The sequence below is a fragment of the Antechinus flavipes genome, chromosome 5 (genome assembly GCF_016432865.1).
Source record: "Antechinus flavipes isolate AdamAnt ecotype Samford, QLD, Australia chromosome 5, AdamAnt_v2, whole genome shotgun sequence".
NCBI lineage: Eukaryota > Metazoa > Chordata > Mammalia > Dasyuromorphia > Dasyuridae > Antechinus > Antechinus flavipes.
Window position 1 is genome coordinate 284,605,590 of NC_067402.1, and position 22,090 is coordinate 284,627,679.

At 55.9% G+C, this 22,090-nt stretch overlaps 1 protein-coding gene across 1 annotated transcript; it reads right to left on the minus strand.

Moving 5' to 3' along the window:
• Positions 1–1,327: 1,327 nt before the first annotated feature.
• IFT27 (intraflagellar transport 27) lies at positions 1,328–21,103 on the minus strand. Its single transcript, XM_051961729.1, has 7 exons — positions 20,961–21,103; positions 11,984–12,063; positions 10,118–10,177; positions 8,904–8,963; positions 7,402–7,519; positions 6,434–6,543; positions 1,328–1,534 (listed from the first exon to the last, which is right to left on the minus strand). The coding sequence occupies exons 1-7, from the start codon at positions 20,992–20,994 to the stop codon at positions 1,436–1,438; spliced, it is 561 nt and encodes a 186-aa protein (XP_051817689.1). The 5' UTR covers positions 20,995–21,103; the 3' UTR covers positions 1,328–1,435.
• Between the last annotated feature and the right edge of the window lie 987 nt (positions 21,104–22,090).

Here is a 22,090-nt window from a genome sequence, read left to right on the forward strand (position 1 = left end):
TGCCTCCCTCCGTGGGATGCTAGTGTGGGAAGGGGCTTTGCTCATCATCCGGTCTGATGCCCTCATTTCCCAGCAGGCCCCAGAGATCTGCAGTCACAGAATCCAAAGGTTTGAAGGGCTTTCAGAGCGGACAAGATGACAGGAGAGGTGAGCAAAGTAAATCCCAAAGAGCCTGGGTTTGAATCCAGGTCTGCCGGCCCCCAGCCTAAAACTTTTCACTCTACCAGAAATAGGGTCAGCAAGTAGGATTCCCTGGCTCCGGGTTCCTGGAAGGGCCAGGAGGCAGGGAAAGGGAAAAAGAAGGGGAAGATTCGGTCCCTGTCATCAAATCTAAAGAGGACGAGGTGGCAACGTGGGGAACAGGAAGAACGCAGCATGGATAGGACCGAGTATCCCAGGAGGCAGTGGGGCATCCTTGGGACACATGATGACTTCCAAAGGTAGTGATGTGACTGTCCTAGGCTGCTTCCTGAGGGATCCCTAAGCTATGGCTGTAAGAGACCCAGGGGGAAGGGGGGGCACCGAGCCCAACCACCTTATTTTATGGAGAAATCACAGGTGATAGAGGCAGGCTGGGGTTCTAGCCCACGTCCTCCCTCTCCTTCTGGAACCCCAATCCATCCTACCACACTGAGCCCCCGAATGAAGGAAGGACTTGATCCATACGGGGCTTTAGAAGATTCACATGGCCCCAGCCTGTGGGAGGGGAGAGAACCCACGGAGAGCAGTGGATAAGGGACACGGACTGGGACCTTCAGTAATATCATGGCGGGCCCATGGAAGGTGCTGTGCCAGCTGCCTGACAAGGCTCCAGGAAATCAGCACCAAGGACAGGCTCCGGGAGAGGGGGTGGGCTGCTCCTGGCCCTCGGGCCAGCCTCCGACCACAACCAGGGGGCTGGAGCTAAGGACACCTCCTCCGGGAAGCCCCCTCCCCCTCATGTCCAGGCCCTCCCCATGTCTGTCTCACAGTGACCAGATTCTCGGCTCTTTCACACAGGGGACAGGACTTGGGTGGCCTGAGCCTCCCTGGCCCGCGGAGCAATCTGTGCTCTGGGAGTCCTGCCCTGCCCCTGGCTGGGTGCGTGACTTTGGGCAAGCCACCCATTTCTGAGTGTCACGTTTGTCACTGGAAATGAGGGTCCCGTCTAGCTCTGAGATTGTGTGGCTGCCAGGGGACGGATAATCTGGGAGCAAGCACGGCTTAGACCAGAGCCACCGAGGCCCATCTGTGAAATGGGAACGATCCTCCTTACAGAATGTCATGAGGCAAAATCGCTCCAGCCTTCCAGAGAGGAGAACTAGGAAGCAACAGGGTTTCACAAGCCTTGATGGCAAGGAAGCACTGCTTCGATATTTATTTTCCCAGGGGTATTTCTTTGTGGCTCAATCACTGTGCACACAGCAAATCTCGGGTCTTCTCTCAGAGACGCTCCTCACACCAGCGAGTGGAAGAGCTCCAGCCTCTCCCGATACAGCTGGTGGAACAACTTGGCCAAACAGCGAAAAGGGGCTTCAAAGTTTTCCATCTCCTTCTGCAGAAAGAAGGGGAAGAAGTCGGTCAGATCCACCACCTACCAAGCCACTCACGCAGTCCCCGAGAGACCAAGGGCTGCCCTCCGCGCCTTTGGGGAAGGGACAGGCCGTGTCCAGTGAAATGGGTAATGTAAGGATCACTGCATGTTAGGCGGAAGGAAGGACCCTGGATTTGGGCTCCAAACCCCAGGGTCGTCATCTGTATCAGAATAGGGTCGGGCCAGATGATCCAAAATCCCTTTTGCTCTAATCCTCTTTCCCAGCAACTCCAAGTTCCCGTGTCTTTCCTCAGAGATTTAAAAAAAATCCCCCAAAACTCACAGCCCCAAATGGGTAATTTAGAGCCCACGATGCCTAGAGTTGGAACAGGGAGGAGGAGGAGGAAGAAAATAAGCATTTATATAATACCCACTGTGTGCCAGGTACTGTGTGAGTGCTTGTAAATAGCCAAAGCTGGATTTCAGCTCAGGTTTTCCTGATTCCAGGCCCAGGGCTCTGTGTCCACATCTAGGTGCCTCTGACCCGGGAGAGCCCTTAGAAAGCACTGCGTGCTCTTTCACTTTATAGATGGGAGCTCAAATAAATAAATAAACTCAAGCTGAACGATTTGTCCAAGGTCACACAAAATAGAGGCTGAGCTCCAGCTCTGGTCTAGAACCAGAATTCAGGAAGAGAGAAGCTAGGCAGAGGAACCTAACAGAAGCATGAGGGGAAACCGCTAGCAAGGGAACTTGTAGGACACAGGCAATAAATTCCCTATTAGCCGAAGTCACGGTTGTGCTAATGCGGTGTTTGAAGGAAGCCACGGAGAACGGATTGCTCTGCCTAGTTTCTCTGCCCACTCGCATTATTGCCAAAATCACAGAGGCTTGTCTACCGCTGGACAGATGGGAAATGATAACGTTAGGATGGAGGCACAAGTGATTACTCAGCAAATCAGGGAACCGGTTACAAGTGTGGTGTGTGACCCCAGATGTCGGTCATCCCAGCCCACCCCGGACGTGTCCCAGCTCAGCACTGCCCTCTGTCCTCCTGTACCCTGCTTTTCCTCCAGAAAGTGGGACCCTGGGCCTGGGGGCGGTGATTCCAATGGGCTCCGGACCCCCCTCCTTGTACTTAGCTATCGTAAGGGATAAATGACCACAAGAGGGATCTGTTATCTGCATTGGACCACCCCCATCTTGCACTAGGCCAGCAACCAGAGACCCCATAGATGCTTCTGGACAGGAAGTTCAAGCACCTTCCCCCCAAGGCCCCAACCTATGTTTTCTTATCTTTTTAAGAGCATAAGTTCCTCAATGGCAGAGATGTTCGCTTTTCTGTTTACATTTTCAGCCCTAAGAATGCTGCCTGGTACACTGTCAGTGCTTAATAAATCCTTCCTCCCCCCTCTCTTCTTCCTCTTCTCTCCTTCCCTAATTTCTCCTATTCCTTTCCTCTCCCTCTCCTTCCTTCTGTTCTCTCCGTCCCCTCTCTCCTTTTCTCCTCTCTTCCCCCTTCTTGTTCCTCTCCTCCCCTTTTCTTCCTTCCTCCCTTCTTTTTCATTTCTTGTGCTCTCCTTTCCTTCCCCTCCTCTTCTTCTCTTCTCCTCCCTTCTTCCTTCCTCTTCTCCAAGAGTCTGAAACCTAACAAAACCTTGGGAGGCGAGCGCCTTCCAAACAGACGGTCTCAGTCTCTGGCACAGAAGCCGCTTTACAGATGCTTGTTCAGGGAATGGATGTGAACATGAGTGATACAGCCCATGAACAGAATGTTCGTGAAACACGTGTAAACTGAATCATGTTTTCCATATGGAGGAGGAGGAAGAGGATTTCTATTTAGAGGCTTTCTAGGGTGAATTCTCCAGTACAGCAAAGAACCCTCTGGAAGGTGAATAATTATGTTATTATGGGGCTTCATGCAGGGGGGAACATCCCTTCCACCCTTGGAGACCCTGAAGCAGCGTCTCTGCCAACACGCGGTGCCCAGGAGGCAGATGGGACATTTGCATGAGGCTGGGGCTGAGACTGGATGAGATAAAGCAGCTGCTGGGGCACCTTCTGACTCTCCCATCCTGTGAGCCCGGGATGGCAGGGGAGCCAGATAGTGTATCCCGGAGCTCAGAGGTGTGTCTGGTGCTTTGTGGGAGCCTGTGACAGTGAACCTCCAAACGCAGCTCCCCTTAAATACTTCCAACTTCCCTTCAACAAGAAAGATTTGAATTCTTTGTCTATAAACTTAACTTCTTTCTTGAATCCATTTGCATTTTGAAGTTTACAAGCTCTTTGGGTGATAAACTATCTAGATTTATTATCTTTCCTGCAAATAAATGGCTCCTTTGATTTGGTCTAAAACTTGCAAGTCTCCTTTGACTAAAACCCAAAGTAGATGCCCTAGAGCAAAGCTTCTTAAATTGTGGTTCCGGTTGCATAAGTGAATGGGAGGGTTGTGAAATTATGATTTATTATCAGTAAATGTTTGATTTGTATACCTGATTTATACACTTATATACCAGGGATTACATAAACATTTCTCAGGTGAAAAATGGACCTGAGTGGGAAAAGTTTAAGAAGCTCTGGTCTAGAACATTAAAGAAACAGAATGGAAAGTGTCCTGGGGTGGGAAGGGGGTGAGGAAGCTTCTGTGCCAGAGACTGAGCCCGTCTGTTTGGAAAGCGCTCGCCTCCCAAGGTTTTATTAGGTTTCAGACTCTTGGAGAAGAGGAAGGAAGAAGAGAGGAGAAGAGAAGAAAGAGGAGGGGGAGGAAAGGAGAGAACAAGAAATGAAAAAGAAGGGAGGAAGAGAAGTCAGGAAACTGCTTGAGCTTTCCCAGTTTCCCTCGAGAACCACATGAAACCAACCCTTTGAACAGGGTCTGAAATGTGAGAACTTTCAGAGACAGATTGAACAATTTTCCAGCTCACGATAGATTGGAAGAACTTTAAGGAAGGTCAGTTTCATTGGGATGAAAGGGGTGCTCAGCCCAGCTCAGCCTGGCTCGGACAGTGTTGGGGAAAGTGGGAGGGTCTTATCACAGCGGATCAGCACCTGAGACCCTCGGTCCTGGCTCAGGAAAGCAGTAGCAGAGCAGGTCAGTGGGCCAGTCTCGGGCCCAAGAGTCAAACTGCCCGGCCTGGAAGCCAGGGATACCCCCTCCCTGCTGTGGGCAAGCCACCAAACATAAGGGGGCCTGTGCTCAAAGTCAGGCTCAGGGCTACACGAGAAGCTTGGGACGGCGTCCCCTCCCTCCTCCCCATACTCCAGGAGCAGAGCTTGCTTTAAAAGTCACAAAATGGGGCGGGGGGAGGAGGGGAGGAAAGAAAATGAAGAAGAAAGAGTCTTTACAAGAAGTCCCTTCACATCCCACCAAAGGGTCGGCCAAGGTCTGCAAGAAAGTCTTGGACAGGAAATCAAGACTCGAATCCAAATCCTGGTGCTGTTACTATGTGCAGCCCCCCAGGTCTCCTCCAGCATTAATGTAATGATCTCACACATTCTAGTGGGCCCCCCCCCCAAGTCCTGCTTCCCCTCTGGGTCTCAGTGTCTATGGCCAGTTTTTCACTTCAGGAGGAGCTAACAGGCGGCCTGACAGAGAGCGGGTTTGGCTTCTGGACTCAGCCCGGCCCCCACTACTCTCGGGCTGCTTTCTGTGGCTTCGGCTTTCCGGACAAGCTGCCGGGGCTGCTTCTGACCTCACCAATGTGGGGGGGACCAGAGGAATGTGCCCCCTCCCTCTCACAACTGCCTGAGGTCAGCCAGGGCCCCAGGGCCTATGGGAGCCCCAGGAAGGGGGGGACTCGTGCTGGTGCCGAAAAGTCCAGTGTCCTCCTACAACTGAAGAACCCCACGCCTTCCCAGAGCCTGGATCTAGAGCCTCCAGAGACCTGAGAAGCCGCGGCCTTGCCATTTTACAGACGAGGAAACTGAGTTTCTGGGCCACATGGGGGTCTCGGGGTGCCAGGACTTGTGCACCCCAAATCCAGTGCTCTGACCTCTCACTTCTCACTCGGACTCCAGGAACGGGCGGTGAGGGTGGGAATGGGTCATTGTCGCTGGGCCAGCCGTGGGGGGAACCGCACACTGCTTATCACGGGGACTCCCTCTCCCACACCCTCGGAGGGGCCCGTGCCGAGCTTTCTCAGTCCCCTCTTCCCCAGGACTGGTCACTGCAGGGGGAGGAGTCAGAAGCAGCATCTGGACCCATGTCTCCCCCAAGCCAGCCCGACACTGGGCGCCCCCCGGAGGGGTGGGCAGGGCCTCCGACGCTGGCTGGAGGGCGTCTCTGATTGGTTCCTTGCCTCTGCCGGACAACCTGGGCTAGCCTAGACTCTCTGCATGTTCCTGAGCACCTGGGGATGGCTCCTTTTTACTCCCCATGCATCCCGAGGGGCTTCTCCATCTTGGCCGACTGAAGGATTTCGACTCTCGGAGTCTGTTTCCTCCTCTGTACAATGGTGGCTGAGAAGAGCTAGGTTTCCACCACGCTCGTACAAGCTGCCAGCGCAGTAGGCTCCGGGGGCACCGTGCCCGAGTCCCCGAGTCCCCAGTGCAGTGAGAAGGCGCCCGCCGTGGGGGCTCGGTGCCCCCGCCACCTTCTCTCTGCCGGGGGGGGCATGAGGACCTGACGCTGAGCGGCCATCACCCAGCAAGGGCTGCCCACGTGGGGCTGTGACCGAAGGGAGCAGGAGCAGTAAGAGGGGAGGGGCCCTTAGCTCCCTCCCGCTGCGCCAGCGCACTCCAGGGGGCAGCCCCAGGGGAGGCAGGTGCTGGCTGGGGCCTGGGAAGAGCACCCCTCAGTTGGGAGGCCTCTGGAGGCCCTGAAGGTTCAGCCTCCCTGCTCCAGGGGGTCCCTAGGGGTCACCCCGCCGACACTGGGCTCCCCGACCAGCACCCGCTGCCGAGCAGCTCCCAGATACTCACCACAGACGTCTCGAAATACTCCAGGCCGTGGGTCCCGGCCCATTCCTGGGCCCGACTTGCCTCCACCACGCGCCTGCCGGCCAGGTCGGTCTTATTCCCCACTAACACGCCTGTGCAGGAGAGGGACGGAAGCGCTCAGAGAAGGAGGCCGAGCAGTGCGGCTCAAGGGGCGGAAAGGAAAACTTCCCAGGGCGTGAGGTGATCGCAGGCGAGGAGGACGGGAGGTCAGGGCTCAGGGACTCCCAGCTGGCCACTTCCTAGCTCTGCGGCCTCGGATAACTTCCCTCCCTGCCCCAAGCCTCCGTTTTCCCATCTCTAAAATGGGGACTGTGAAGCAGGCAATCAGAAGGTGCTAGTCCTTTATCTTCTGAGCAAGGCTGCCTTTATACAAGGCGGGGTGTGCAAAAAGGCGAAACCCCACAGGTTCTTTCTGTGGCCCAAGGGGCCAGAGACTGCACGTGTCGCTTTTATCCTGCGCTCTTGGTTTTTGGCGTTTGTCTAGAGACAAACTCTGTGGCTCTTTTGGCCCAAGCGTCTTAAGCGTGCGGGTGAGGGTCCGCTATGGGGTCTCGTGGCTGAGTGTAGGGGTCCCGAAATCATGCTTTGTTATCAGTGAATGCTTGACTTGTAGGCCTTTTTTATACAGGCCGAGGGTCAAGGAACAATTTCTTGGGCAAAAAGGAAGTTTTAGAAGCCCTGGCCCTTGGACCGGAGGCCTAACCCTAACCCTGCTGGGACCCCCCAGAGTGCCCCAGGCTCCTTTTACCCAGCCGGGGACTTGCTGCCTCCGAGGAGAAGGAAAGCTCCGGGGGAGCGGGCTTGTTTCTGGTGCCTCGACCAGGGGCGGGCTCAGAGTGGACGCTCACTGGGGCAGCGGCGGCCTCCGGGAACACCCCCAGACCCTGTTCCCTGCTCGGCGGCCACGTCCCAAGGCCTCTGCCCCTCCCCCTGCGCCTGCCCCTCCCTACCTGGCAGAGTGGAGCCCTGCAGCTGCACCCGCACCTTCTCCAGCCACTTGGCGCAGTTAGTGAAGGACTGCTCGTTGGTCACGTCAAAGACAAGGCACAAGAGGTTGGGATGTTCCCACTAGGAAGGAAGCAAAGGCGGGAAGAGGCATCAGGCTCTCGGTAAAGCCGGGCTCGGCCCGGGGCAGCAGCAAAGTGGGCGGCGCTCGTCTCTACTGGACAAAGGCGTGGTCAGCAGCAGGAAGCTGCCTCCTGGGCACCCAGACCCACTGAAAGCCCTCCGGGAAGGAGCTGAGAGCCAGGGCAGAAGGACTAAAGGCAGCCGGACCCCGTGGTCGGCCCCAGTCTGAACAGGGCAGAGCCCAGGCCCGTGGGCCTCCTGCTGCAGGGACTGACCCCACGCCCGCCCTGAGCTGGACCACATGTGGACCAGGGTCCAGAGAGCCCGGCCCAGGGGCAGGAGCATCCTCCCAAATGAGCATGAAGGTGCCCACGGGCCCAAGGCACGGTGCCGACAGATCTGCGCTGTGGGAGGCGCGGCGTGGACGGGAGGGGCCAGGACTAGGGCCTGGCTGCTGAGCTGCGCCGGCAGGGGGAGGCCCCAGATCCTCCCGATCCCGGGCCCGGTTCTTGCCCCTGAAGCTCGACTCCCAACGCCGGCTCCCGCTGTCAGGGCCCTGGGGCACCTGGAGGCAGCTCCGGGAACGAGGGCCGCTGTCAGCCCCGGACCACAAGGCACCCGCCGCCGGCGCCAGGGGTCATGTCTGGGGAGTGGAGCTGGCCCGGGGGGAGGCCTGGCCAGGCAGCGTGCCCAGCCTGAGGCAGGACCAGGCCCGGGCACCACAAGCTGGACTAGCCACCGTTTATCTCCAGGGGCCTAAACGAGAGGCTCCGTCTGTCCCAAGTGCTGGAGACGCAGCAGCGGGGAGCACTCGGGGAGCACTCGGGCCCTGTTGGGGAGCTCAGACACCTCTGCCTCCAGGGGGAGTGTTCCTGCGGGAGCCGCACTCTGAGAGGGGAGCACCCCAGGATGTCCGAGGCAAGGATCCCTCCTCCTCTCAGCCTCCCACTGAAGTCCCACCTTCTGCAGGAAGCCCCTCCAAAGGGGCCCCCCCTGCTAGGGACTTCCCATGGAAGAGCTCGTTTGTGCAGGGCGGTTTGCTGCTGGTCTCCCCGGTGAGTGGGAGCTTTTCAGGGGCAGAGTCTGTCTTTTGCCTCCTTTAGAACCCCAGCTCTCCGCTCAGTCCCCGCACACTGTAGGTGCTTAACCAATGCTGATTATTTACTGCTGAGAGAGGGAGCTGGCGGGGCGGAGCTGTCCCACCCAGGGCGCAGGGATCCGGCCTCATGCGGCCCCCGCTGCTGGGGACCACGATCCCTCCGGCCGGGCCACTAGGCCGCGGGACCCCATGCGGGCCTTCTCTTGGGCAGCCCGCTAAACCCTTCTGGACACTCATCGGGCGCACGCATTCACGGTGATGGAAACGGGGGTCCCGGCCACTTACCAGCTTGTCCAGCATTTCGGAAAACAGCTCTTTGCCGGCAGAATCGAAGATGAAGAGCTCCTAGAAACAGAAACAAAGGTGTCTCTCGGCTCCCCCGGGAGGTTGGGGAGCACCTGCTGCCCCGGGTCCGGGTGTGCGAGGTCAGACAAAAGAACGGGGAGGGGGTGAGCAGGGGCCTGGCGCAGGGCGGGCGTGGGGGCCCTTGCCGGCGGCCTCTCCCGGCCTCTCCCGGCCCGCCTCCAGCACAGGTCTGGGTCAGTGGCGTAGCTCACCCACGCTTCCCGCCCACACACCCACGGGGCATCGGGGAGGCAGCCTTAGCGGAGGAGGGCCGTGGCCCCTAACCTGGCATTGCTGGGGAACGGCGGCTCAGTGGCATCGGTTTCCCTTCCGGGTTTTTATTTTAGGCTGTGGGGTGAGGAGGTTCACCAGCCGGACGCCCAACCGCCCCTTCCGCAGAGGAGGGAGCTTGGCTGTCCCCAGGTGACATCTCGGGCAGGAGAAGCGGGTGCAAGGCCGGGCCGCTGACTCCAGGCTGCGCCTCCTCTGTGAAAGACTGACCAGTCCCCCCCTCTCCCGCCCTGTTCCAGGGGGTCTCGGCACGGCAGGCGGGCGGGGCTGCGGGGACCGGGGGCAGCCTGGCAAGGGGATGCAGGGCAGAGGGGCATGGGCCGGGGGGATCTAAGCCCAGGAAGGCCTGGTGGGCAAATGTGTGCACCACTGTTAACCAGGCCCACAAAGGTCTTAGTTAATGGTCCCCGTGCCCTTGTTCCCAAGGAGTCCCAGTTCTTCCCAAAGGCACGATGGGCCGTGACCCCGGGAGGCTGGAAACGTCAGAGGCCGGGCAGCTCTGGGGGCGCTGAGGCCCCTGATCAGGAAGCTGGACGTGTGCGGGATTTACATCTGCAGTGACTGATTTACCCGGGCTCACACCTGGCGTCGGGGAGTTACACAGAGGGCAGGCCGGACCCCCTGCCCCCGGGGCCTGGGTGCTGGCTGACGAGGTGGGATTTTCCCAATGCGACTCTCCGGAGGTGGAGACTGGCGGTCAGGAGGCCGCACCCCGGCTCTGACGTGGGGCCCTAAAACCAGTTTCAGGGTCTGGCTGGCAAAGGCTGGCACATTCCCAGGCCCAGAACGGGGAGGCCGGGCACCCACCCAGCCCCACGGCCTGCCGGGCCTGGGTCTGAGCGGCGGGCGCCGGCGGGACTCACCACGCTGTCGTTCGTGTCAGGAACCGTCAGCTGCTTCACCAGCAAGTCCACGCCCGTGGTCTGCCAAGGAAAGCCGGGGATTAGCAGGGCAGGCGGCGTGGGGGCGCAGAGGGGGCCCCCGGCCGGCTCAGGCCCGATGTCTGGGGCGGAGGAGAGGCCGCGGCCTGATGAACGGACAAATGAAGGGGGCGCTTCCCCCAGACTCGGGCACCCCGTGCTCCCGCAGCGGGGGATTCAGACAGGCCTTCCCCAGGCTGTTCTGGGAGGCGGGAGTCCCGGAGGCCCTCTGCCCGCCAAGAGAACCGTCACCACCGTGATCCCGGGGACCAACAGCGGCGCGCACCGTGGAAGGAGAACGGGCGCTCCCGCCCCCAGGGCCTCAGCCTCTCCCCCGCCCATCTCCTCCTTCTGCCCGTTTAGCTTCTCCCAGGCTTTTAGTTTGGAAGGAGCACAAGTAACATGAAGGGGCGGCAAGAGAACGAGCACAGGGGTGAGAAGCCGAGGGATCTTTGCACCCCCAGTGCAACGTGAGAAGTGACCCCTCTGGGCTCTCCTTCCTCATCTGTGAAATGGGGCTGGGGTAAGAGGTGCCCCCACCCCCCAGGGCTGTTCCTCTGAAAACCAGGCAGGGCCGCACAAGTGCTCACTGTTATGGCTGCTGCTGCTGCTACAAGGAGCTCATCTAGGAGGTTGTGGGGCATCTCCCACATGCCTCAGATGAAAGCAGCTGGGCCGGGCAGCGGGCCAGCGCAGGGACGCCTGGCCGCAGACACTGTGGGTCCCGAGGGCCCGCTCTGTGAAATGGGGGTAACCAACCCTCCTCCCAGGGCTGGGGGGGCCAGTGAGATCTATTACGGGCAGTCCTGACCTCGCTCAGTCACCGAACGGACGGGGAGCACTGCCAGCCTCAAGCCTCCCCCTCACCCGTGACCTCGGTCCTCATTGTCCTGTTCTCTTTTTGTCTCTGTCTCTCACTCTCTTTCCCTCTCCTTCCCCACTTCTCCCTCTGTCTTTGTGTTTCTCTCTTTCCAGCTCTCTATACCTTCCCTCTCATTCTCTTCTCCCTATCTCCCTGCCCTCTTCTTCCCTCCCTTTCTCTCTCCCTCCTTCCCTCTCTCTTCCTCCTCCCCTCCATCCCTCCCCCCTCTCCCTCCTTCCTTTTCTGTCTTTCTCTCCCCTCTCTACCTCCCTTCCCTTTCCCTGCTTCTCTCTCATTTTCTCTCACCCCCCCCCTTGCACTCTCCCTTCTCCAGCTTGGCTATCCTGTTGGAGACCCCACTATATTCGCCAGCCATCCAGGCCAGAAATTTCCAAGTCATCCACAAGGATTCTCTTCTCCCCAAATCCTGCCTGTGCTTGGGCCCAACATGATGTCCCTCACATCCTGTTGTGACCACGTCCTGCCCTGCCCGTAAGCCTCTGGCGGCTCCCCACTGCCCCGGATGAACCCCTCACTCCTTGGGCCTGGCCTCCAGAGTCTCACCCCTGACTATCCTTCCTCCCAGTTGTCCGGCCTCCGTTCTTTCCTTGGCTCCAGGCGGACTGGCCCACTACACGTGGGTCTCTCTTGCTTTTGTGTCTATTCTTACGTCATTCCTACAAGTGACCAGTAACTGGCCCTTCTCGATACTTAATTTCCCAATTTTTATTAGTTACTTGTGGCTATCTCTTATTCCCCCGAGAGACCGCCAGCTCCCGGAGGACAGGGCTAGGCTGCTTTAAGCTCAGTATCCACAGGACCAGGCATACAGTGGGCACATACTAAATGCAGACTGCACGGCCTGACTGCAGGTTTCCCCAAGGATTTCCGCCCCTTTCTTCAGCTCACGTTTAGTCAGCCACGGCTCTCTGCCTCTGGACACTCACCAAGGTGTAGTTCTTCTGGAAATGAGCCCCGTCGCTCCGGAACATCTGCGCCAGGGAGCTCTTCCCCACTGTGGCGTCACCTAGGGAGGCAGAGGAGCAGAAGAGAACCTGTCAGGCCTGGTCAGACTGGGACCCTTCAGCCCGGGAACTAACCCTCCCAGCGGCTTCAGGAAAAAGATGCTGCAATGTCATTTACTAAAGAGAAAAAGCTCCTTGTTCACCAGGACATTCAATGTGCACAAATTTGCACTTACGAAGCTCCTACTGTGTGCCAGGCGGCTCCTAGTTGGGGGAGGGTCTCTCTCCATCTTGGTTCCCTACTTTGCAGACTGTCTCAACAGCTTTTTTGATGGCGCCATTCCAGAACAACATGGCAGCCCCAAGTACAACAAGCTGCAGACGGGGACGCAGGGGAGGGAAGCTCGCGGAGGGCAGTCGCTTTGTACACCGACCTGCTGGCAGGCCTGACGAGAAGCCCCCTCCCCACAGAGACCCTCTGGCTCCCGTGAGGGAAGGTCACGCCGGGCCAGGGCGAGGACTGGGTAGTCCATTGACCCTGGGGGCCTAGGTGACCCAGTCTGGCTGTAGCACAGATACCAAATTGACTGACGGAGAAGCTGGCTGAAGCTCCCGCTCTGCCGTTCACTCCCTGTACGAGCTAACACAAGTCCCACAGTGGCTCCAGGACTCAGTTTCCCCAGCGCCTTTGCAGGGCTGTACTAGGGAAGTGGTTTTTTAACCTCCAATGATCCTAGAAATGAAATCTGGCCAGGGGAGAGGGGCGGGAAGTCTTAATAAGCCTGGGCTGCACTGTTGGGGGAAGCAAGGGGATGCCCGGGAGGCGCACTGCCCCGAAGCCCATTCTCAGTGATCCCTCCAGGCCCGCTGCTCGCCAGTCCATTACGGTGATTGTTTCCCCGCACAGAGGCTTCTCCGGCTCCACTTGCCGCTGCTCAGTTTGTTTCGCCAAGCTCACCTTGCACCTCCTGAGATTGATTTTCTCAGCTTTCGCTGTTACTTGATAGCACCATAAATTGGTACCTCAAAATGAAAAGGGCTCCGGCACCGAGTTCACTCGGGGAGCGGCCGACGAGATGCCGGCGAGCCTGGCAGAAATTGGATTCCTCTCAGGCCCCCGGCTCCCGAGGGGGCTGGGTCCGCGGCCCGGCTTTTGCTTGCCTTTGCCCTCCCCGCCTTCGCCGTGCATTGCTGGCCTTTCCTGTGATGTCCTGGCCGCCCTCACTTTGCAGATCTTTTCCTCTCTAAGAGCCTGTTCATTGATTCCTACTGTAACACCTGGCTCCTTGACAAACCACCTGCTTCCTCAGCCCCTTGATCTACGACCGAATCATCTTTCTGGCTCGCTGCACTGGGAGCCCTTTCTTTACCTTCCCTCCCCACAATGCAGACTGCCTTCCACAGTCCCTCTGCCCTGGCTACTCTGAGACCCCCATTCATCCTCTGGCCTCCCCTCATTCCCGGACAAAAGCCTCTTTGAAAACAGGTGTCTGCCTGAAGCAGCAGGGGCCCAATGGAAGTATTCCTTTCCTCTCTCCCCCACCATCGGACAATTTTCCTCTCATCTCCACTTCCTGGAACAGAAGCGCTACCTACCCCCCTCCCCCAGCATTGGTCCCTGTGGGAACTTGAGTCGGAGGCAGAATCTTAGGCCACTTTCTGGTCTGAGCCTCTGGGAACTTCTTCCCTGGCCCCTCTCCAGTCCACGTGCATCCCACTGCGTGGACGTGCTCCTTCTTCCCTCTGTCTCCTGACTTTCTAGCTACCGCTTAATGTCCAATGTAACTGCCAAGCCTTCCCTGATGAACTCAGTCGATGAAGCTCTTCCTCATGGACCTCATAAGAGTGTTTGGTTTTTCAACTCTCAAATGCATTTATCACATAGGTGTCGTGTTTTATTGTAGGCACTGAACTTACGATAAAATTTGTATTTATATACAAATAAACTGTCCAATTATTGTAGGTATTGTATGTTTTCCAGAGAGAACTGACTGAACGGAGGTAGTCCAATCCAGAGTCACAAAATGGCTCAGAAGCATATTCACGGAGAAACAAGACAAGTGTAAACGCAGCTGAACAATGGGAGACTCCAACTGTTAAGCCAGGGCTAGGGAAAAGACTGGGAGATGCAGCTCGAGAGCCAGGGCGGAGCAGCTGGGGTGGCTGCAATGAGGTGGGCCAGAGGGGGGATTCCATGCTTCAGTGAGTGACTGAAGGTCACGGACTGGCCGGAGCGCGCCAACCGACCCTGTTAAAGGTGGGGAGAGTGACACGGAGCGCTGCCTTTCCGGGTCTTTCCTGTGATCCATGAGGAAGAGCCAGGTGGGGAAAGAAAAACAATGGGAAATCCAGAGGAAGGAGCCCGCTACCCTCAAACTCGAGATGAGCAGGACAGCAATGGCAGGCAGAGTGGGGGTTAGACCCCAGCCTAAACATCGGCGTTGCTTACTTGAGAAAATTCGGAGATGAAATAGATTCCCAGGATCCTTCAGTGGCATCTAGGAAAGAAAGTTGGGACGAGAGGATGGGGATTCACTGACACTTCCCACCGATGCTGGCTTATTCCAATTGGCAGGAGGGGAAGGTGTCTGCAGCAGAGGATGTCGCTAAAGAGGAAGCTCGTTAAATGCACTCGAATTTTTTTTACAGGATTCGTATAAGAGAGCAAAGTGAGAGCTGGCACCCGAGGACAGATATTTTTTAAATGGCAAGGATCTCCCGCAAGCACAGTGTCCCGTAAAGCCCATCAGGAACACGTGAACGCAATCAATGCCAGGCAACAAAACAGGGCTATTTTGTGGACTAAGAAGATTAAGAAGAACTAGGCCTCCCCTTGCCCTTATCCCCCACCCAGTGGGCAGGAGAAGTTGACAACAAGTGACAGAGACATAAAATTCCTTAAACCCTATCTTCTCTGGGGTTTCTCTTTTAAGGAGACAAAGACAGAACCAAGGTAGTTAATAGGGAATTGAAATCCAGGAGAATTAATGAGAAGAGAAAGCATTATGCTTCCTTTCAAGAAGGGTAAGTCACCAGGTCTGGTACAATTATACCCCAGAATAACTCAGAAAACTTGCAAATGATTAAAACACCAATAATGCGCTTTGAGGAATTACTGTAGACAGAAGGAGACGTTGTAGGAATGGAGAAGACAATTTTCTGATTTAAAAAAAAGAGAATCTTCATTCATACCGTCTTTAAATCATAGTCCAGAAAAACGAATGTGGTTTCCTCATGAAATTTTAGACCAGGTTATAACAGGGATGGTTTGTGAGCATTTTGAAAAGAAGTGGTGATCACTAAGAACCAACATCAGTTCACAAAGATCAAGTAAAACCAATCTTTGTTTTCTTTTTTAACAAGATTACTAGTCTTGGATTTCAAGTGAAATATATTTGAATTTCAGCAAGGCATGGAATAAAACATTTCGTGATATTCCAATTGATTAGATGCTAGTCCAGATGGGTGGGTTTGGCGCTGACTCCAATCGACCCCGATGGGCAGATTTCGTGACTTCTTCAACCCCCGATTCTTCCCAAGGCAAAGAATGAATGGTTCAGAGGCAGGGAAGAAGATATTCTTCCACATGAGAAACCAACATGTAAAGGAAGGGCCATTGGTCAGACGTCAGGCCAACTCGTGTACTCAAGGAGCTTATTACTACTGGGACAGAACCAAGAACGACGGACAGACACGTACTGTGAAGCTTCTAACAGTGAGGGTCCGTGGGAAGGGAAATGGGGATACAGTGAAGACTGACAATTGCATTAATCAGGGCTTCTTACTCCGGCTTGGATTTGATGAGATGTTCCAAAGACCTGGCTATAGGGTCCGGGCCAGAGAATTAGGGAGGCCCCTCTAACTTTTACTCTGTGTACGTGATCTTGGTCAAATCCTTTCTTTCCAGCCCTCAGTCTCCTCATTTGTAAATGAGGGAGGGGAAATTAATCTCCATCTCTGTGATCCATTGAACATGGAAGGACTTCTCTAGTGAAATATGCTGGGGTTCCCCCACACTGAGGCGGTCCAAGATTTCCTCACTGGGTCGCAGGCAAAGCCGCCCCACTGTTTGCTCTGTACTGATTACATCTCTTGAGTCCTGGGTCCAGGGGCGATGCCCTTGGACGGGGCACTGGCAAGCTAGAGTGCATGTGGAGGAGGGTGAAGAGGAAAGGGATCGCACAAACCAGGACGGGATCAGCAGGAAGCGGCAGTGAGGCAGAGGAGATGAAGGCTCTGGGCCTGAGCTCCAAGGCTTGGACTTCAATCTCAGCCCTGCTCTTTTCCCCATGAGACTTTGAGCAGGTCACTCCCCTTCTGTAAAGTGAGGGGAAGGGCCAGATAGGATGAACGTTGGGGGGTCCCATGTTGAAATGGGAAAAGGAGGGGGGAGAAATGTGCCTTCTTCCCGTGGCAGAGGGGTTATTGGCTAAGTCCTGGACGGCGTCACCGGGAGCAGAAAAAAGGGGAAGGGGCTGACTTTCATTTAGCAAAAGGAAAGATGCTCTGATAACTAGAGCCAGGGAGAGATGGGGGGAGGAGGAGCGAGTTCCCTATCACTCCGGGTCTCTGATCAGAAGCTTTTATTACATTTGTTGTGGAGGGAATTTCCTTACTTTGCCCAGAGGCTGGATTAGATCGATAAGGTGCCTCCAACGGTAAGAATCTAGTCTTCCAGACTCATTAAAGACAAGTTTTGACGTATGTTATGATGCAGGAGAAGGGCATCATTGCACACGGAAAGGGAAGAGAGACCGATAATCTACCATAATGAGCGGTTTTGGTGGCTGGGGCAAGATAGGGATCACAGCCTTAAATAAACTTTTAAAGATAAATTCGGTTGCTGAGGAATGGGTTACAGAGCCAAGGAAGCCACCGTGGGGTAAGGAAGGTGGCGGGGGACAGGAAGGCAGGAGAGCGCTCCCATGGGCTGGATCGGGGACCTCCTCCTAGGGAGGAGGATCAAATCTAGTCATCCCCGCCTCCCTGTGACCAGATCTGGCGACAGATCACCGACCACCTCCTCCTCACCTAGTATCGCTTCTCAACCCTCATCCTCTTGGGCCTCCTTACAATACTCGGCACTCCTTGCATAGGGCCAGAGTTCGAATCTCCCCTGCCTTTATGAGCTGCACAAGCTGCTTCAGCCCTTCAGGCCCCATCTGGCCTCTAGCTTCATGGCCTCTGAGGGCCCCCCAGGCTAGCGCTCGGGATCCCACCCTGCGCCTCCCTGCCAGCTGGATGTCCCCGCCTCCCTTAGGCCTCTCCCCGAGCCTTCCTCGGGCCCAGCTTTCGAGCTGACTCTCAGATCTCCCCCTGGGCCAGCCTGCCCCCCTGCCCTCCGCAGCCTGCTTCGAAGTCAGGCCTCCCCTTTGCACTTTAACACCTCTGAACCCAATCACCAGTGCCAGCGTTTCCCTCCTGTGAATGGCCTTTCTCTGCCTCTGGGCCCATTTCTGTTCGTGATTCCCTGCCCCCTCCCCACAGCCTCATTAGGCGCCCATCCTGTCAGACGCCTTCACAAAGTCTCCCGCCTGGTCAGCAGTGCCCACGCTCTGGTTCGGGCCTCGGCGCCTCGTTACTGGATCCCGCGGCCTTCGCCAGGACCCCTCCCCCGCTCCTGCCTGCCCCAAAGGCCTTCCAGTGTCCCCCACACTAGGACTTCTCCTCCCCCATCCCGGCCATTCCCACCTCTGCCCCTCCTTCCATAACCCCCCCCCCCAGCCCCGGGGTCCAACCAGCCGTTGGGCATCCTCCCAGTGCTCCTGCTTCTCTTTGGCAGGATCCCAGATTCAGAGTGGATTGTCTGAGGGACTTACAGCAGAGGGAATGGAGGCTGAGCAACGGCCCGGGATGGCCCGGGATGGCGCGGGAGGGAGGGTACTGAGTACCGAGGCAGCGCTGGACCCCGCGCCTCGGGGCCTCCTCCCCCCTCCTGCCCGGGCCATGTTGGCGAGCTCCTCTCTAGCCCAGGGGGCCCTGGGTCGGTATAAGGAGAACTTGCTCCCGCTGCGGGCTAACCCCTAACGGGGCAGGCCCCTTTGTGTGGGGTCCCTGAGCTTTCCGGCCGGCTCCCCCCGGGCCCAGCAAGACCCAGCGGTCCGGACTGAGTCAGGAGAGACCGAGATTCAAATGAGGAGAAGCATTAGCATGGTGACAAATTCTGGCTCTGACACTTCTCTTCAGCGTGATTGGGGAAATCCCAGATCTTTCTAGGGCTCGGCTACTCACTTGTGAAGTGGAGCCATTAGTGCGCTTAGTTCAGCGAATAGCGAGGAACACATCTGGAAGCTGGTAAGTGCCCTACGACAACCATCACTCAGGAAGCGCTTGCTGTGTGCCAGGCCCAGCACAATCTGGGGGGGAGGTGCTAGGACCATCCCACCATCCGGGCCCAGATCCCGAGAGAGAGATCGTGGTCCTCCGGCCCTCCCACCCAGGCCACCCCCTCCAGGCGCTTCCTCCGTTCCCGAGTCCCTCCCCAGCTGGGGAAAGGGCTCTCTCCCTCCTCCGGTCGCCCAGGCCCGTGTACCAGGCCCGTTTCTTAGGTCTATCAGAGTTACCTTCCCCGGTATGAAATGGCTCTCGGTGCTTCCCTCTTAGTAAGTGACCAGAGCCTCGCACAAATGGAGGCTGAATCTGTTTGTTAGAAGGGAAAGGACTTGCTTCCCGAGGCCCATTTTTGATTCAGGGCCTGCCCTGTGCCCAGAACTAGGCCAGGTGGCGAGGAGATGCAAAGATCCCTGGGTGGGACTCAGGCTCTCGGTTCCCAGAGGGCTGATGGGACTGAGGTCATCGAAGGCCTAACTCCTCTATGAGCAGGAGCCAAATGCCCGGGCTGCAAGAGTGCACCCAGCAAGAGGGCGGCATGTTGGCGAGGACCCTGTCTAGCAGATTCACAGGTCTGAGGTTATGCCCCATCTGGAGGACCCCCGATGGGGGGTAGGGAGACGGAACCCCCGAGACCAGGCTCCCAGGACGTGGAGGCCCAGGACCCTGTCATATTCCATAGGGTGGCCTTCTAGTTCTTATCAGTGACTCCAGACTTTCGGGCTCCTCCTCACCCTGAGGGTCTAGGGGGAGAAAAAGCTTGGTATGGAGGAAAGAGTGATGCCTTTGGAATCAAGAGTTGAATCCTGACCATCACCCACCCCCAAATCAAGGCTCTTTCCTAAGAGCCAAAAGAATAAGGATAAAAAAAAAAAACCTGTCTCTTCCAGCTGCCCCGAAATAAAATAGGCTACCTCCATACCTCAGAGTTCTCTTCCACTGAGTATCTTCAGAGAAGAAATGTCCAGAACTGTGTGGTTACCTCCTGACCCGACCCCCTTGTTCACACCTTCACTCCCTCTTCCGATGACTGCCCCCCACACTTTGCCTTTCCTCTTCGAGTCTGAGAGTCCGAGAACCCTTTGGAGGCCGGATCTTTCACTCACGACCTGCGTGAAGCCTTAGGATGGCAGACCTGGACCACGGCCACAGACCATCGAGTCCAGATTTCTCATTTTAGAGAGGAGGAAACTGAAACTCAGAGGAGTACAGGGACTTGGTAAATAAGTGAGCCCTAGCTTTGCCTCCAAACCAGTCCTGCTTCTTCTATCATGTCTCCCGCCTCTTTTCTTTTCCCAGAATCCAGAGTGCCTCAGTTTCCCCCTCTGTCACAGCAGAAGGTCAGCTCTCAGATGCTAGGGCCTGACTCAGTCTTAATTCAGACAAATAAATACGTAGGTAAAGAAATAGACAAATGAGTAAGCACATAAATAGATTAAAAAAAGATAAACAAAAACCTAAAGAGATAAAAATATAAGTAAAAACCTAAATAGATAAATAAAAATCTGAATAGATAACAATATAAATAAAAGCCTAAATAAACAGATAATAAAAATATAATTAGAAATCCAAATAAATAGATAAAAGTAAAAACTTAGATTCGTAAATAAAAAGGTAAATAAACAGGCAAATAGACAAACAGATAAATAAAAACAGAAATAGCTGAATAGTTAAACAACTAAACAAGTAAAGAGGTAAAGAGAGACAGGTAAAAATAAGGACTGGGAATTCCAGGCAGAACACAGCAGTATGTCATAGGTGCTTAATAAATGCTGAACTGAGCTGCAGGAGCTGGCTGCAGCACTGCCTCTGAGGTCCCAGCCAGCTGTGGGATTTTGCAGACTGCCAGGAAGGAGGGGCTGCTGTGGTGTAGTGGAGAAAGTCAGAGAATGGGGGTTCAAGCCCCCAGCTGTGCCACTCAGAACGCTCTAGAACTGGAAGGGACCTCAAGGGACCCCTCCGTCTGAGTTTTTACACAAGGGGAAGTGGAGGCTGCGAATGAGTTCAAGGGTGGAGGGGCTGGGGTCCTCAGAGATCTGGGGTTACAAAAGACCGCTGAGGACGTCAACCTCATTTTACTAGTGGGGAAACTGAGGCCCAGAAAGAGGAAGTGATCGACTCAAGGCCACACAGAAAAAAAAAAAATTAGAGCTGGGATTTGAACTCCTAAGAGTGAGATTTTGATATCATCCCCAAAATGTCCTATCCTGAATGACCGAAGCTATGGCGCCCCTGCCTGCAGCCCCATCTTCTTTTCCTGCAAAATGAGAGACAGGGGCTCCACAGCCTCGGGATCCCATGACCTCTCCGTGCCTCAGTTTCCTCCTCTGTAAAAAAAAATCGAGGCTGGATTCCAGCTCTAGACTCGGGAACATTCCGTGTAGAGTTTCCTACTCTACAAAAAAAGACGGGCTTGGATTCTAGCTCTAGACCTGGGACCTTCCGTGCCTCAGTTTCCTCCTCTGTAAAAACGACGGGCTGGATTCTAGCTCTAGACCCGGGACCTTCCGTGCCTCAGTTTCCTCCTCTGTAAAAACGGAGGAGGCTGGACTCTACTTCTGGACCCGGGACCCTCTCCGTTCCTCAGTTCCCCCACGGCTTCATCGGGACTCCGTGACCTCAGGCTCACCTGCCATGATGCATTTGGCCGCCAGCTTGACCATGATCGCGGTGGGACCCCGGGAGCCCCCGAGTTCACCGTACCGTCAGTAGTTAGGACTCCAAGTCCCGCCTCGATCTCCGTTTCTCCTCCTCCTCCGCGGCTGCTTCCCTAACAACGACGCCTTCCTAACAACGACGGCCGGCCGCCCACCGCCGCCCGGTGCTCGCATCCCATTGGCCAGATCGCCCGCCCTTCGTGCGAGCCGATAAGCGTGACGGGGGAGGGAGCTATGCATAACGTGAGGCGGGAACTTTTCTGCTCCATTTCAATTCGACAAGAGACCTGCTCATCAAATTCATTCCATTAACTGAATGGTCAATAGTCTATTCAATTATTCCAAGTTCCCACCCCTTTCAGCATTGGGAACCCACCCTCACCGCATAGCCAGACTCATTTTGAGCCACCGGAAAAGAACCGTCAGGCTGGCCATCCTAGCAATGAGTGACGAAAACTTTTCTGATTGGTCAGACTCTCGGCTGTACCAAGTCAAGAAAACAGGAAACAATAAAAAAACTATGTCATCCCCTGTAACTTTAAAAATTGGCTCACCCTCTGAGTGACGTCTCGCCAGAGCTGCGCCTGCGCGAGGAGCGAGCCGCAGCGTGAGTCCCTACGTTCTTTTGCTGTGGAGAAAGTAGCCAGAAATGTCGTGCTAGACTTGTCAGCCCCCAAGTGACCGCGGTCTAGAGCCGCGGAGTGCAGTTTCTAAAGCACCCTGAAAAGAAGCGAGGGATGTTGGAAAAGCCCCCCCGCCTCCCCCGCCTTTTTTCTTTTGGTTTAATTAAAGTTTGTAAAGTTTTTTTTTTTTTTTCCCTTTCCTTTCTCCCCCTCTCTCACTTCCCTCAACCAAGCGTATGAGAGAACAGGTGTGGGGTTACCTGGTGCAGAGAAAGCCCCCCCTTCTCCCCCAGTCCTGCCAGGGGAGATCCAGAACCCGCGGAGGACTCTAAAAGATCGTTCATCAGATCATAGCTTTAGAGCTTAGAAAGACACCTGGTCAGCGCCTTCCCCCGACAGAGGGGGAAACCGAGGCTCAGGTGGGCCAAGCATCTGCCCGGGTCAGACGGGTATGATCCGACGCAGGGTCCGAATCTAGG